Genomic DNA, 16,026 nt, shown 5'->3' with positions numbered 1-16,026 from the left:
GTAGTCCGTGTTGTACTTCCACACCCCATTTTTCAGCCAGTATCACAACGCAGTACGTTGACACTGAGGACAACAAACGAAGAAACAAAGAAGGCAAACCATCACAAGATCACATTAGAAGAGATCTTTTTCATAGTATTGAAGATGAAGTTGTTTTCATACAGCTTAAAGTATGCATTTTAGAGCCCAAGTTTACTAGAGTTTTTTGCTTTGAATGATCATTCCTGTCATCTATGTGATTTCCCTTCTGCTTTGCACAAAACGCTAGTTCAGTGTGTAGTGTTCCTGTATCCTAATATGTCTATTGGACACTATGTAAATAAAGTACAACCTTTGCCACTTTTACATGTCATCGGGAGCCACACAGGCTTTTGTAACAAAGCATCATGTGTATTATTGGAACATCTTGCAGAAATACCAGTCTTAGACTTCGTACACTTCATTTAAACATGGCAACAGGCTGCCCCAAATCACAGCTTTATTTTGGCCATGATAGCTGACAATTACCCAATTCCACAACTTCAGCTTGAGGTGCTGTAGCTTATCATAAGTGGGAACTGCCATTCAAGGGACTGATGACCATAGATGTTAAGTCCCATGGTGCTCAGAGCCAACTACCATTCAGTAGGATAACACCAAATGAGAATGTGCTGAAGCATTTTTGTTCTAGTTTTTAGTAGCACTGTGTGTCCTCATGGCTGAAAGTTAGTGGGTAGGACACTACTTGGCTGAGAAGGGGGTCACAATCACCACCTTACTTGCTTATTGTCTCTCTTCCATATACTTCACGGAGTCATCTGTCCAAAGAATTGCATCTTACCTGACATACCCTCCTTACCTCCTCCCCACATCCTTCCCTATCCCTTCCCCACCTCCATCAGCTCAGGCATTTGTTTTCAGTAGTATCAGTAACTACTAGTCATGCCATTTCCACTACGCTGTGTTTGTGGTGTCTGTGTGATGGTGCATGTGTGAATGTTTGCACTTTTGCTAGAAAAAGAGCTAGTGCTCGAAAGCGATTGTGAATGCTTTATTCTGTTAGGTGTTTCTGTGCTCCAAGCATCAATCTGCTATAGATGAGTAATTGTCTTTCTGTTATTTTACATATTTTTCCTGCTTGTGGCATCTTGTTGAATTTCCATCAGACAGAGTAACTTGGATTGCTCTATTCCATCAATTTTCTCTTGTTTCTCGTAGGGAAGTGTTGAATGAAGCACTCAGTCTGTATCACAGTGTGTAGGATAAATGAATGTTCAACTTTCTGATATCACATTAGAGTATCTTTGTCACAAATGTTCTTTCATTTGATGGTATAAAAGATGGGATTGTCATGCACCAACTTTACCCTATTGCAACTTTGTAATGCAAAAATTGCGTTTTAAATGACCTTTTTGAATTTAATTTAAAAAACTGCATTTGTGGTTGTAAGCAAATGCATTTTGTTGTTGTTTTCTTAGTTTTAATGTTGTTGTTGATGTTGTTGCAATAATTGCAATAATTGTTTAGGTATGAGTGATATACATCAAAGTACCAGTGGTTAACACGAATTTAGAAACTTGATACACATTAAGAAACTTATGGGTTATATCAAAGGATTTTGTTGTTAGCTTAATTTGTGTGTGGAAATAAGGAAACTCAAACAATTGTTGCAAATATTCATAATATTCTTGTCATGAAGAAGAATGATTCATGCTTTAGACACAAGTACTGTTCTGTGTAGTATGAACTGGATTGATAATTACACTTTTAAAATTTATTTCTTACTTTGTCCTCTAAAAGTATATTGTATATCTTGAACAGTATTGACCTTCACTCATTTTATCAATCACCTACTTGGAAAACATTCTTGGAGTTATTTCTGGAATTCCATTAATTATAGCAACAATGACAATCTACAGACAGTCCAGTAGCTGTTGTGTGTTTATTATATTTTATTTATTATACACACATTAAAAAAAGTTTTGCATCACCTTGGTTCCGAGAGTTTCCGCCCTTTTTATTGCTCATGAAAACCACACATTGCATTTTATACCACCATACAGCGAGACCTTCAGAGGTGGTGGTCCAGATTGCTGTACACACCAGTACCTCTAATATCCAGTAGCACATCCTCTTGCATTGATGCATGCCTGTATTCGTTGTGGCATACTATCCACAAGTTCATCAAGGCACTGTTGGTCCAGATTGTCCCACTCCTCAATGACAATTTGGCATATATCCCTCAGAGTGGTTGTTGCGTCATGTCGTCCATAAAAAGCCCTTTTCAATCTATCCCAGGCATGTTCGACAGGGTTCATGTCTGGAGAACATGCTGGCCACTCTAGTCGAGTGATGTCATTATCCTGAAGGAAGTCATTCACAAGATGTGCACGATGGGGGTGCGAATTGTCATCCATGAAGACGAATGCCTCGCCAATATGCTGCCGATACGATCAGAGGATGGCATTCACGTATCGTACAGCCATTACGATGCCTTCCATGACCACCGGCAGCGTATGCCGGCCCCACATAATGCCACCCCAAAACAGAAGGGAACCTCCGCCTTGCTGCACTCGCTGGACTGTGTGTCTAAGGTGTTCAGCCTGACCAGGTTGCCACCAAACAAGTCTCCGACGATTGTCTGGTTGAAGGCATACGCGACACTCATCGGTGAAGAAAACGTGATCCCAATCCTCAGTGGTCCATTCGGCATGTTGTTGGGCCCATCTGTGCCGCACTGCATGGGTCATGGTTGCAAAGATGGACCTTGCCATGTACATTGGGAATGAACTTGTGCATCATGCAGCCTATTGTGCACAGTTTGAGTCATAACACAGTGTCCTGTGGCTGCACAAAAAGCATTATTCAACATGGTGGCATTCCTGACAGTGTTCCTCGAAGCCATAATCCATAGGTGGCGGTCATCCACTTCAGTAGTAGCCCTTGGATGGCCTGTGGACGCGATCGAATCACGGTATTGACGGTCTAGGCATGGTTGAACTACAGACAACATGAGCCGTGTACCTCTTTCCTGGTGGAATGACTGGAACTGATCGGCTGTCAGACCCCCTCCGTCTAATAGGCGCTGCTCATGCATGTTTGTTTACATCTTTGGGCAGGTTTAGTGACATCTCTGAACAGTCAAAGGGACTGTGTCTGTGATACAGTACCCACAGTCAATGTCTATCTTCAGGAGTTCTCGGAACCAGGGTAGTGGAAAACTTTTTGTGATGTGTGTAGATGCATATATATTGCAACAGAAGTAGTGCATTAATGCACACATACTCATACATTGTTTATTTCATTAGAGGATGCTAGCATTAATTGAAGACAGACTGTCTCGAAAGGTGTGTGATGATGTTTTGGAAGTTGCGTGGTCGACCATGTGGAATGTTACTGATGAGACAGCCATCAACTGCCAAAGGTTTCTTGATGGAAGAGGAATGGAGTTCTTTCTTGGATGCTTGAGTGTAAGTATGGAAAAATTTAAGTAAGTTGGCAACATTCAAACTGATAAATTTCTTGTTTAATTGTGTACTACAGTACATCATATCACAGTGAGGTGAGAAAAGTCATGTGATACCTCCTAATATCATGTTGGACCTCCTTTTGGCTGTTGTGGTGCAGCGGCTCATGTGGCATGGATTCAACAAGTCATTGGAAGTCCCATGCCATATGGATGGCTATAGAGCCAGCGTGGCTCAATATTTATGCAAAAGTGTTGCCAGTGCAGGATTTTGTGCACAAACTGACCTCTTGATTACGTCCCTTAAATGTTTGATGGGATTTGTGTTGGGCAATCTGAGTGAGTAAATCATTCATTCAAATTGTCCAGAATGTTCTTCAAACCAGTCATGAACAATTGTGGTCCGGTTACATGGCACATAATCATCCATAAAAGTTCCATCGTTTTTTGGGAACTCGACGTCCATGAATGGCTACAAATGATCTCCAAGTAGGCGAACTTAACTATTTCTAGTCAGCAATCAGTTCAGTTGGACCAGAGGATCCAGTCCATTCCTTGTAAACACAGTCCACACCATTATGGAGCCACCACCATCTTGCACAGTGCCTTGTTGACAGCCGGAGTCCATGGCTTCGTGGTGTCTGCGCCACACTCAAACCATACTGTCAGCTCTTACCAACTGAAATCAGGACTCATCTGACCGCACCACAGTTTTTGAGTCATCTAGGGTCTAGCTGATAAGGTTATAAGCTCAGGAGAGGCACGGCAGGTGATGTCATACTGTTAGCAAAGGCAATCAGATGGGGTATCTGCTCCTGTAGCCCATTAGCACCAAAGTTTGCTGCACTGTCCTTATGGATACAGTCGTCATACATCCCACAGTGATTTCTGTGGTTATTTCATGCAGTGTAACTTGTCTGTTGTACTAACAACTCTATGCAAACACTGCTCCTCTCAGTCATTAAGTGAAGGCTGCCAGTCATTGCATGGTCTGTGGTGAGAGGTAATGCCTGAAATTGGTATTCTTGGTATAATCTTGACACTGTGGATCTTGGAATATTGAATTCTCTAATGAGTTCTGAAATGGAATGAACCCTGTGTCTAACTCCAACTACCATTTCATGTTCAAAGTCTGTTTATTCCCGTCGTGTGCTCATAAACATGTCAGAAATCTTTTTGCCTGAATCACCAGATTACAAATGACAGCCTTGCCAATGCACTCCCTTTTTATACCTTGTGTACGCAATACTACCGCCATCTGTATATCTGCTTGTTACCATCCCATTACTTTTTTCACCTCAGTGTATTTCTGGTGTATATTGTTGACATGTAGAACTTAAAATGTGGTGGAAGAAATTTGATGTTTACAGTACTGATTTTCTGAAGTAATTTTATAATGTTAATGTTACCTTAAGACTATGATCACTGGTTTTTCTTCTCGTTAGTTAATGCAAAGATTCCTATCCATTTTCAGAACAACTGTGTGATTGACTTCTTCCAGTTTTTACCAAAAGCTACAACTGTAGCAGTTGCACCAATGTCAAGAAAATACCAGAGTTTTACTTGCTCTCTTGCCTTCTTTTATTTCGTTACATTTTCTGTAAGATAAAAAGAGATAATTGTCTCTTTGCATCAGGCATGTTAAGAAAATTGAATGCCAGGCATCCTGTTATCTTTGTTGAAAAGAATAACACAAAAGAAAGAGAAAAAATTTCAATTGTGGAGGGAAGATTTGGATCATGTGTAACAAAGCCAAGAAGGATAATGAGAGTACAGGACTATGTAATTAGAAATAAAAAAATTGACAAAATTTGGGCAACAGAAATTACAACATCAGTAAATATCAGGAGCAGGGAAAAATATTAGGAACAACTAATGTTGGCACACTCAAAATGATAATGGCAGCAGTCACACAACATCATAATTAATAGAGTATGGATGTTTAGGTGCTAAAACACAAAAAATACTCACTGAGTCAGTGTTACCTGATGTTTTTGACTCTAGTAATAGCGGATGAGTCAGTGTAATTGTAGGATTCACTTGGACTCATTGTTTTCCCCTACAGTGGCAGTTTTGTTACAGTGGAGAGGTGGACAGTGCGACACTATGTCACCCATAGAGATGTTCTTTAAAAATGCAGAATCTTTTACCACCACTCAGAGGAAATTCTCTCACCAATTCAAGGTCCCACACAATGGTGCAGTTCCAATCCACAGTACCATTGTCCTGTGAGCTAAGAACTTTCATGAGACAGGTTCTGAATGGGAGTGGGGGTGGGTATGGGATGCAGTACAAAGAGGGCCGTGTCATTTGAAAATGTTGAAAGTTCTATGTGATGCAATTCAACAGAGCCCCAGCTGATCTGCAAGATGAGACACTCAGTGTATTGGGTTACCAAATTCAGCCGTCCGATGCACTTTGCATAATCTAAGCTTTCAGCACTACATAATTCCTATTGTTCAGGAGTGGAAGCCTCAAGATTTTGTGAGGAGGAGGCATTTTGCTGAGGTAGTAAGAGATGTTGCAGGAAAAACCTGTTGTTATGATTTTAATGTCAAATGGGGCTTATTTTTTTCCTAGACAGCAACAAAACTGTGGTTATTGGTTCCCAAGCAACACTCACCAGCATCCATCAGATTGCGGTAGAGTTACAATGTGGACTGGATTAGGGAAATTTGGTGTCACAGAGCCTTATTTCTTCAAAGAAAATGGGTGAGCCATCACCATATAAACTGTGAGCGTTATTTGACCATGGTGCATGAATTTTGCGCCCCAAACTTCATCGCTGTGGCATGAATTGTCGAAATGTTTGGTTTCAGCAAGATGGTGCAACAGCTAACACTTTTAATGTTTGTATGGCCAAAGTAAGGAAGTTGTTTCTGATGAAAATGATTGCCAAAACAGGCTGTGTTGACTGGCCACATCACTCTCCTGATCTTAGCACATGTGATTTTTTCTTGTGCATTTCACTTAGAACAAAGTGTGCATCAATGATCCACATTCTGTGCTTCAATTAAAGGATGTCTTTGAACAAGAGATTCATGCTGTACCCCATAACACATTAGAGTGAGTGATGACAAACTCTGCATAGAGGGTCAATGAGTCTGCAGAAAAAGAGAGCAAGCAATTAAAGGGCATTATCTTCCACAAAAGATTAATTTCTGTCAGAATTAACATGTAAGATTTAAGCTGCTATTCATTGTGTATCTCATGAAATCAAGAAGTTCGTGCATCTCAAAATGTCACAGTGTACTATAAATTTAAAAAACTGTCAGATAATGCTGACTCGTCATGTATTTATCAACCTCTAATACTGCACTTATTAACTAAATATTTGACAAACATTTGAAGAAAAAGCAGAATAGATAACTATAAATATGATTGATATGGATGGTATCTGACAGACACCACTCATCTATGATTCTATGGGCTGTTTGATGAAAAAGTTTTAGTGTGGATGCACAGCCAACATCCAAACTCCTACAGGAATTAGAAATCTTCGAATAGGAAGTTAATGGGCAGCGGTTGTTGTTGTACAGTGAGCAGAAGTCGGGAATTTGGATCTGACAAAAAGCATGTCTGGATGGCCGAGGCAGTTAAAGGAACCGTTCTAGAGAAGCAGAGCATCTGGGATCGAGTCTCGGTCTGGCATAGATTTTCAGCTCTTGCTCTTGTGTTGACACAATGCTCTGTGTGACTGGAAGTCTTTCTTTCTTTCCTGTCTTTTTGCCATCCCTTTTTCTTTCTATCCCTTTTACCACAATTATTCAAGAAAGAGAACTCTTTCAGTGGATGAGGAACACCATCATTCAGTTATCAGGCATAAATAGGTGCCAGTTGTCTTTTAAAGAGGCTTTGTACTGTGTGAAAAAGTATATTCCATATCACATATTGTCAACCTTGCTTAGTTAAATGAAACTAATTGTTCCTCTGTGAATCCACAGGCATTTGTGTCAACTTTAATTTCACTCATCTTCCCAAGCACTGCAAGAGAACTGTCAAAATAATGTACTGGGTCAGTCAGTAGTAAATCAGAGGATTCTAAAGTTTCCTTAGAAATGTAAAATTTGATGTTCTGTAAAGCAAATCCCACAGAATTGTAAATAAAAACATACAATGTGTATGTGTTTCGTGGATTTTGGCGGAGTTGTTATGAAATAAAGTCCAATGCCACTGCGAAAATGATGACATTGCTATCTAGTGGTACAGCTGCCGTAACTCCAGATACAATGACGCTTGAGGAAAGTGCAAGTTGGGTCCGTTGGTCTACCAGTAACGTTCATGCTTGAAAACCAAAATGTCATGGACTCAAATAACAGTTGGACTATTGAGTTGTCGCTGTCTGTAAACCTAGTGTTCACCTCTCAGTGATGTGGACATTCACCAGAAGCGAAACGTGGTTCAGATTCCACGTTAAATTGAAGGTGTTGTTTTCAAAATTACAGTTTAAGTTGAGCTTGATAGTGTAGTGCTAAAATGTGTGCTTTTTAGCAGAAAATCATGGGGTCATATCCTGGTTGGAGTACGATTTCTTTTATATATTTCTTTTGTAACGTAGCAGTAGTGTTTTAATGGTAGAGAGAGTTTGACAAGAACAAAACATTTCTTTGGATTCTATGTTAAACTGCAGCTCACCTTTTCCTAGTTGGATAACTGGCTACAAATATTAGGCTCAGGTCTGCTAAACTATGATAAACTGCAGTCCTGCAGCTCCATTTTTCTGTTTGTATGTGAAGATTGCTTTCAGGAACTATTTTATGGACTTTGATACTGCACACTGGCGCAACTGCTCCATCAGCAATGTTCCCAAATAGTCATCTGTGGTTCAGAGAATCCACCTTAGAATTGAGCTGTGAGTTGCCCCCAGGATTCAGTCTTTGGTCCAATGCTTTTCTCACTATGTGTCAGTATTTCTCTCTGCTCCATTCATGTGCATAGCACTATGCTAATGACATCCAATTTTATCAAAGGCCATCCTTAAGAACATTGATATTGCTATTTTATGTATGTATGATGATATTTGTTCAATATGGCAATGGCCATGAAACTTGAGTATTGAACTTAACCGTAAGAAATCACAAGTCATCCTCATATCACACTAAAAGGTGATTAGTGAACAATTTTGTGAAGCATTTCCACCTATTCAAAAAAATAAGAGATCTTGGCAAAAAGCTTAGCTAGAGTAATCACAAATAGTCTGTGCCTATAGCAAAAAATAATTTTTATTGCTGCAGTTTCTAACAGTTACTTCATTTTATTAATGTAGATTTTGATTCATTGTGCATTGCTGATGATTCTCATTAGTGATGGGACATATCGAACACAGTGTAAGAATCAACAAATGAATGTGTAGCAAAATACTGCCTGTCAGTAACTTACTTGCATTGGTTGATAAATATGGTATCTAGTACTGGCAAGTATTTGATGTGCTAGCACATTTATGAAACCGCTTTTGTTCCTACATTTTTGATATTTGTCATTTTTTGTTGTAAATGATTTCCTGTTGCAGTTAGTAAAAAAACTATGAGGTTAATATGAGGAATGTGTATAATCTGCAATAGTTATTACTTTATAATGTAACTGGATAGATAAAAAATCTACTCGCCAGGCAGCAGGAGGACACACTTAAAAAGTTATTACATATGGCTATATCTTTTTTATGTGTGTCTCCTGTTGCCATTTTGTAAGTAGGGGGTTTTTTCTATCCAGTTACAGTGATTATTTTTGTTGATAGTTATTACTTTATATGAGATAATTTTCTCTCTGGAAGAAATATGAAATGTTATACCCTTATTCTTACAAACCCATATCCTGTCACCAATAATTTTTTGTCAAAATAATATAAGAAGACAAGGCCCTAGAAACACACAATACGAGTAATAGTTGTAACTGTATGCATTTTATTGTTTATCATGTTGTATGCATAAATATTTATTTCTGCTACTTACAATTTTTCTCTAAATAATGATTATATTTTAAATCCTGTGGTTCCATTATTCTAGACATTTCCAGATAAAGAAGAACTGTTGAGAAACATGATGGGTCTTTTAGGTAATGTAGCTGAGGTGCAGAGTTTGAGGCCACGTCTCATGACAAGCCAGTTTGTCTCTGTATTTGCAGATTTACTAGATTCTGCAAGTGATGGAATTGAGGTGAGTAGACCCAGTAGTTGAATTGTGCATTATCTGTGACTGATTGGGTTTGAAAGTATCTTCCGTTGACACTTATAGTGTTAAGTGAGAGGCTCAGTAGATGAAAGTGAGGAGAATAAGCTGAGGTCTGTGAAACCTTCAATTCGAGCGTGGCTTACCTCCCTCTGTCCATGTCAAGCTGAAGAAGCAATCATTAGAAGTCTCAGAGTAGGACAGTACCCATTAACATATGGCTTTTCTTACAGCGCGAGGAACCACCAAAGTGTTAAAAATGTGTTCCCCGGGTGTATATACAGCAGATTTTAATTGAGTGTATTTTACGACAACCTGAGGGCAGACCTGCATCTGCAACAGGATCCATTCTCTATTTTAAATGGCAGAGGCGAGTGTGGTTCATGTTTTAGGGTTTTGTTTGTTATCAGTGCTCTGTCTCAAAATATGAAGTGTGAGAATTTAGTGAGTCACGGAGTAGCTTAGTCAGTCACTCCTCAGTAGTCAGTCACTCCTCAGTAGTCAGCCAGCCACAGTAATCTGGCCCCTTTTTTAAACATATCTTTACCAGCATTTTGGCCTTCTGTGTTTTGTTTGCATTTTATGAACAGTCTTTGGTGATTCTCCCAATGTCAGTGTTATATTTTAAATTCTTGTTTATTGATACAGCTTAGGTTTAAAATTTGTTACCTTTTTAAAACATTTCAACCACCCTCATCTCTATCAAACAATGGAAAATCCATGATGGAATGTAACAATATTATGAGAAGGAAAGTTGCTACTCACCATATAGCAGAGATGCTGAGTCGCTGATAGGCACAACAAAAAGACTCTCACAATTAAAGCCTTTCGACGACCATTGGCCTTCTCTGCAATGACACACACACACACACACACACACACACACACACACACAAACAAACAAATGCAACTCACACACATGATTGCAGTCTCGGGCAACTGAAACCACACACAGTAGTTCAACTGTCATAGGTAACAAATGGCAAGGATTCTGGGGTCATAGCAAGGGTTCTGGGGTCATGAGATTACATTTTTAGTCAGCATTTTTTCACCAATAAAACTTTGACATGCTGTCTGTGTATAATGGGCACTTCATGCCTGTACAGGATGTCATCACCTGGAAATCATTCAGTGGTACCACTTTTATTACAAGTAACATTTTCACTCTTTTTAAGGTGCAAACAATAAAGCTGGCATTTTCAGTGAATTGCAATTGATGAGCAAAGTATCTAGAAAAAAATTTAAAGCAAATGATTTTGCGTTAACCTTATATTATGCATACTCATTTGTTGTTTATATGTGTTAACGCATGTAAATTTGTCGAAGCATGTAAATAAACTGTCAAAATTTTGCTGACCTATGGAATTTGTATTATATAAGCTGCACACACTCTGATGTAACAGGGAAAAAAGGAAACCAATGGAAAAATGTGTTTGCCTTTAAAAAGATTCTGGAAGAGAAATGGGGAATGAGCTGCCTCATTCCTCATCCCACCTTTCTCACCAAACATTTTGGCATGCAAACATACTTGTATTTTTCTGTGGCTGAGAGAGAGTAGCAGAGTGTGACGGTGGAAGAGATAAGAAACAGTGCCAGTGGGAGAGACAGAGAGAGAAGATGATGATGGTGGAAAAGAAGTAGTTAAATGGACGAAGACAATGGCAGTGGGAGGAAAAGAGAGAGGAGATAGTGATGGTCAATAAGAGACAGTGGCAGTAAAAGAGAAGGAGAGATGGATGGAGATAGTAGCAGGGGGAGCAAAAGGATTAGGAGACTGAGGAAATGAAAAAGAGAGATGAGTGGAGATCATACATAGACGTGGTGGGTCTCAACTCCGTCTCCAGATGGGCGAATTTTAACATGTTGGTGAAGGGGAGGGTGGACTCTGGATGTGGGTGTAGGGGAAAAAATAAGATTGACCCACCATAACTGTTGAGCTGCCGAGATATGGTGGAGACAGTGGCAGTTGGAAAGAAACACAAAAAGAGACAATGTAAATGTGAGATGAGACAGTGGCAATGGAATATACTGTAAATACGGGAGACAGTGTAAATTAGAGAGAGGAGACACTGGCAGTGGGAGAGGAAGGCAGAAAGAGCCATTGCAAGTGATTGAGGAGACAGTGTTAATTTGGAGGGGGGACAGAGAGAGAGAGAGAAAGAGAGAGAGAGAGGGTGCAGACAGTGACAATGAAAGAGAGGAGCTGACATGTCTGCCAATTTTGGAGGGGAGGATCGACTTTTAACGGTTTTCCGCCCATTGCTCTAAGCCCACGCGTTAAGAAAAATGACCAGTTTCCCGCATCCTCTATACTTGTGTATTAAAGCTTGCTGAGGTCAAAACACAGAGCAGACAAACTCTAAGACACTATGGAGAGGACACAGTAATGGTTGAAGAGAAAGACAGCACACTGTAAATGAGAAAGGAGAGACATTGGCAACGGGAGAGAAAGTGAATGGGACAAAGGCAATGGCAGTGAGATAGAGACATTGAAAGTGGCAGAGAAAGAGACAGTGCTAATAAAGAGTGAGAGAAAGGTATGTAGACAGTGACAGTGACAGTGAAGTGGGAGAGACAGGCAGGAGAAAGTGCCAATGGGAAGAAAATGAGACAGTGGGAAAGAGAGATATATAAACAGTGGCAGTGAGAAGGAGATGCTGAGTATATAGGCTGAACTACAAAGAGAGAGTGTGTCAAAGGAGCGTGAATACATTCCCATGCCAAATTCGTGTTGAAGAAGGTGGAATGAGAATTGAGGCAGCTGGTTCCCCACTTTTCTGTCAGAGTCTCTTAAAGAGGAATGTGTTCACCATTTTTGTGCCCTAACAGAAGCATTTTTTTCACTAGTAATAATATTAGTAGAGGTCATTACAAGTATATGAGACAGTTGGAAAAGTAATTGATGCAAACGGAATGAAAGAATCATGATAAAAGGGAGGAAGATTTGGATTTAATGTGCTGTTGATATCAAGATGGCTAAGGATGAAGCATTAGATGTAATTTATCTGAAGAGATTTTGAGAACTTGTGGAAAATTTAAATTGATATGACCAGACAGCTCCTGCTCTTCTGAGTATGTACAATATGGGAATGTGAACAGTGAGAGAGAACAGGTGCATCATGTGTAAGGTGCAGAAACATTTATTTAAAAGAAATGGAAGAGGTTAAGTAGTAAAGTAAATGCATATTTGAGTTGACTGAACAGTCTCAGATGATGTACAAAAATTCTAATATTGCTATGATAACTCTTGATGTTTTTATTCAGATCCATCTTGTCTAATTATATTGTAAAAATTACAGGCACTCTGTGTTGCTGCCTAGCCATAGTGATGTTGTTCTGGTCTTCATTCCAAAGGCTAGTTTAATGCAGCTCTTCATGCTGCTCTATCCTGTGCAAGCCTTTTCATCTCCGAGTAACTGCTGCAGCCTACATCCTTTTGAATCTGCTTACTGTATTCATCTCTCAGTTTCCCTCTACGATTTCCCCCCACCCCCATCCCCCACCCTGCTTCCCTCCAGTACTAAATTGATGATCCCTTGATGTCCCATAATGTGTCCTACCAACCAATACCTTCTTCTAGTCAGGTTGTGCCAGTAATTTCTTTTCTCCCCAATTCTATTTAGTACTTCCTCATTAGTTATGTGATCTAGCCATCTAATTTTCAACATTCTTCTGTACAATGACTGTTCACAAGTGAATCACATTAAACAAAATATTGTAGTGCAGTGAATTGGACTTATTGTGGTACACACCTCACACCCCTGCTGCCCTTGCTCTCTGTCTACCCTTTGTTCATTTACTTGAGGGGACAAAATGGTGAAAAAATAGTATCCTTAAAATGAAGATACTTTTTTTCCCTCGTTGAATGTGTTTTCATGCAAGTGTTTATAACGTGGGTAGTCACATCGTTATTTTACTCCAGTGTATCATTTACACATTATATCTCATGCTAAGCATGCCTTTGCAATTTTAGGTTAGTTATAATGCTGCTGGTGTCCTGTCACACATGGCGTCTGATGGTCCAGCAGCCTGGACTTTAGCTGTTCCGAAAAGAGAAGAAGTATTGCGAAGAATGCTTGCAGCAATAGAGCGATGGGATTTGTCAACTGAGAGAAACATCAACTATAGGTAATATATTATCTAAATTAGTAGTAGTACCATCCTGAGCAAAGCAATATTAATTGCTATTATTGTTAGTATTTATAATGTTAAAATGACCTTTCACCCTGTAAGCAGTTGAAAACAGTTTCATACTTGAGGAGTTAGAAATAGAATTTTTATTCTTGAAGAATAGGGTAGATTATCAGCCAGGTAAATAAGTGGGATGATAGGTAGATACTATGGCACTCAGGTTATGCAAAGTATCAAACATTAAGGCTAGATGCTAACTGACTGAGGATAGCAAAATATTATAGTTTATGGATAAGTAAATTATTATGCCTCTTACAAAGTCCTTTGGATTTTAGACATACATTAAAAAAAAAATGCTAAGAATCTCTTAGCTATTAATGACTGTTGTGCTAGCCTATCAGCTTCTCCCTAATGCAGTTCCCTACTCTGAATTTGAGTATAGTCATTTACCAATTAATATTGAGTTTTGCAAAACAGTTGAAATGGCTGTCAGGAGGGAGATATCATTTGTCCCACACTTCCTGTCCCATTTTTCTGTATCTGCCTGAAATAATCCTTTCCTTGGCCTGTAACAAATCTGATATTTACTGAATGACCCCTTTGCACAGTTTGCTTGCCAGATATGGAGGAGTGAGTGTTGCTACAATTAGAAGACGATACTGAAATAAACTTGCAAAGAAGCCGCTGGAGGCATAAACTGCATTCTTGCACCATCCATCTTGCCGGACCAGTTAGTTTATCCTAATCTCTTACACCATATACAAGCTTTCGGACAACAAGACCACAAGTTTTTAGCTTCTGTTTTGTTTATTTACTTTGTTAGTGGACTTTATATTATTTGTTTTTGTAGTTACTTGATGGTTAGGAATGTGTGGGTTTTAAATTATGAATTGCGATTTATTCTTTTCATAATTTGCACAGACCCTTCACTGTACCATTCTGCTTTCTGTATATGTGGTGTTTAAAAAAATGTATCTTTTATTCTTACAAGATATTGTACTGTTCAGAACTAGAAAAAAAGTTCTGTGAACATATGTCCCAAAACAAAAATTTGTTGTAGTATGAGACATTTCACACCTAATGAGAATGGCCAGTAGTTAGTGACATGGCATAGGCTGTCTTCCTGTTGCTATTCGTTGCCCATTTCTTATTTGTTGAGTTTGCCTCCATACCTAGTCCTTTGTATGGGATTCTGTTGTCAGACATAGCACTACAACTCTATCATTTGGGGATTAGTTATTCCTAGGAGTGTTAAGAAGGTAAAAAATGTATCCTTTTAAACCATGCAGGAAACTGCAGAAATAGCATTCTGTTATGGTGTAGCCAATGGCATTAATCCATGGCAGATGCCAAGCCCCATCCTAAACTTCGCATTCCATGTGAAAAAATGTTCAGAAGGTTGTTGGTCCCAGTAACTTACATACATGTGATCACTCACAACTTGAACAAAGAATCGTGGGAGCCTTTGCACAGTTTGCATGCCAGATATGAAGGAGTGAGTGTTGCTACAATTAGAAGATGATACTGAAATAAACATGCAAAGAAGCCACTGGAGGCATAAACTGCATTCTTGCACCATCCATCTTGCAGAATCAGTTAGTTTATCCTAATCACTTTCACCATATACAAGCTTTCAGACAACAAGACCATCATTCCAGATTACAACTTTCTGTGAGAGTCTACAATAAATCACAGAATGTCAGTAGGTCCCATATTGCATTTTATTTGTGGATGAGGTGCAGTTTACACAGAGTGGAGTAATAAATTACCACAGTGAACACATGTGGACAGATGGAAAGCTCAAGTGAGCATGAGAGCTAGGTATAAGGTTAAATTCCTTAATATCAGTGTGTGGGCAGGAATTTTGTGTTCCACACATGGGACCATATACTTTTTCAGACAAATTAATAAGTGCTGCTTATTATCAGTTTCTGAAGCATTCGAAGTAGTTTATGCGTGACTGAGCAGCACCTTATTTTTTTACACCTCGTATAACAGTACCTAAAGTACTTAACTCAGTGGTGCTTCAGTAATGTACCCTCTCTGTTCACCTGACCTCAGTCTCTTAGACTTTTTGCTCTGGTGCATGTAAAGGTGCTGATAAACTCTACACACACAAAAAAACGTGCACACATTACAGGAGGGTGTCTCCTATGCATATGACTGAATCTAAGAGCATCAAGATGTACCCACTCAAGTTTTTGATTCTTGGAGGAGGAGGAGGAGGAGGAGGAGGAGGAGGGCTGAAGGGTTTGTGAGAATTAGTGGTAACCACATTGAGCACCT

The 16,026-nt window shown here is 39.3% G+C and overlaps 1 protein-coding gene across 2 annotated transcripts in view; it reads left to right on the top strand.

Annotated features, from left to right (window-relative positions):
• The window catches only part of LOC124727630 (protein zer-1 homolog), a 178,004-nt gene that overhangs the window by 142,359 nt on the left and 19,619 nt on the right, over positions 1-16,026 (top strand). For both annotated transcript variants that reach the window (XM_047248494.1, XM_047248485.1), the window contains exons 8-10: positions 3,288-3,449; positions 9,448-9,597; positions 13,583-13,737. In XM_047248494.1, the coding sequence (XP_047104450.1) occupies positions 3,288-3,449; positions 9,448-9,597; positions 13,583-13,737 (467 nt within the window). The remainder of the gene's footprint in view (positions 1-3,287; positions 3,450-9,447; positions 9,598-13,582; positions 13,738-16,026) is intronic.

The sequence above is a fragment of the Schistocerca piceifrons genome, chromosome 1 (genome assembly GCF_021461385.2).
Source record: "Schistocerca piceifrons isolate TAMUIC-IGC-003096 chromosome 1, iqSchPice1.1, whole genome shotgun sequence".
Classification (NCBI taxonomy): Eukaryota; Metazoa; Arthropoda; class Insecta; order Orthoptera; family Acrididae; genus Schistocerca; species Schistocerca piceifrons.
Note: the sequence above shows the minus strand (reverse complement) of the source record. Positions and strands in the feature narration are given on the sequence as shown.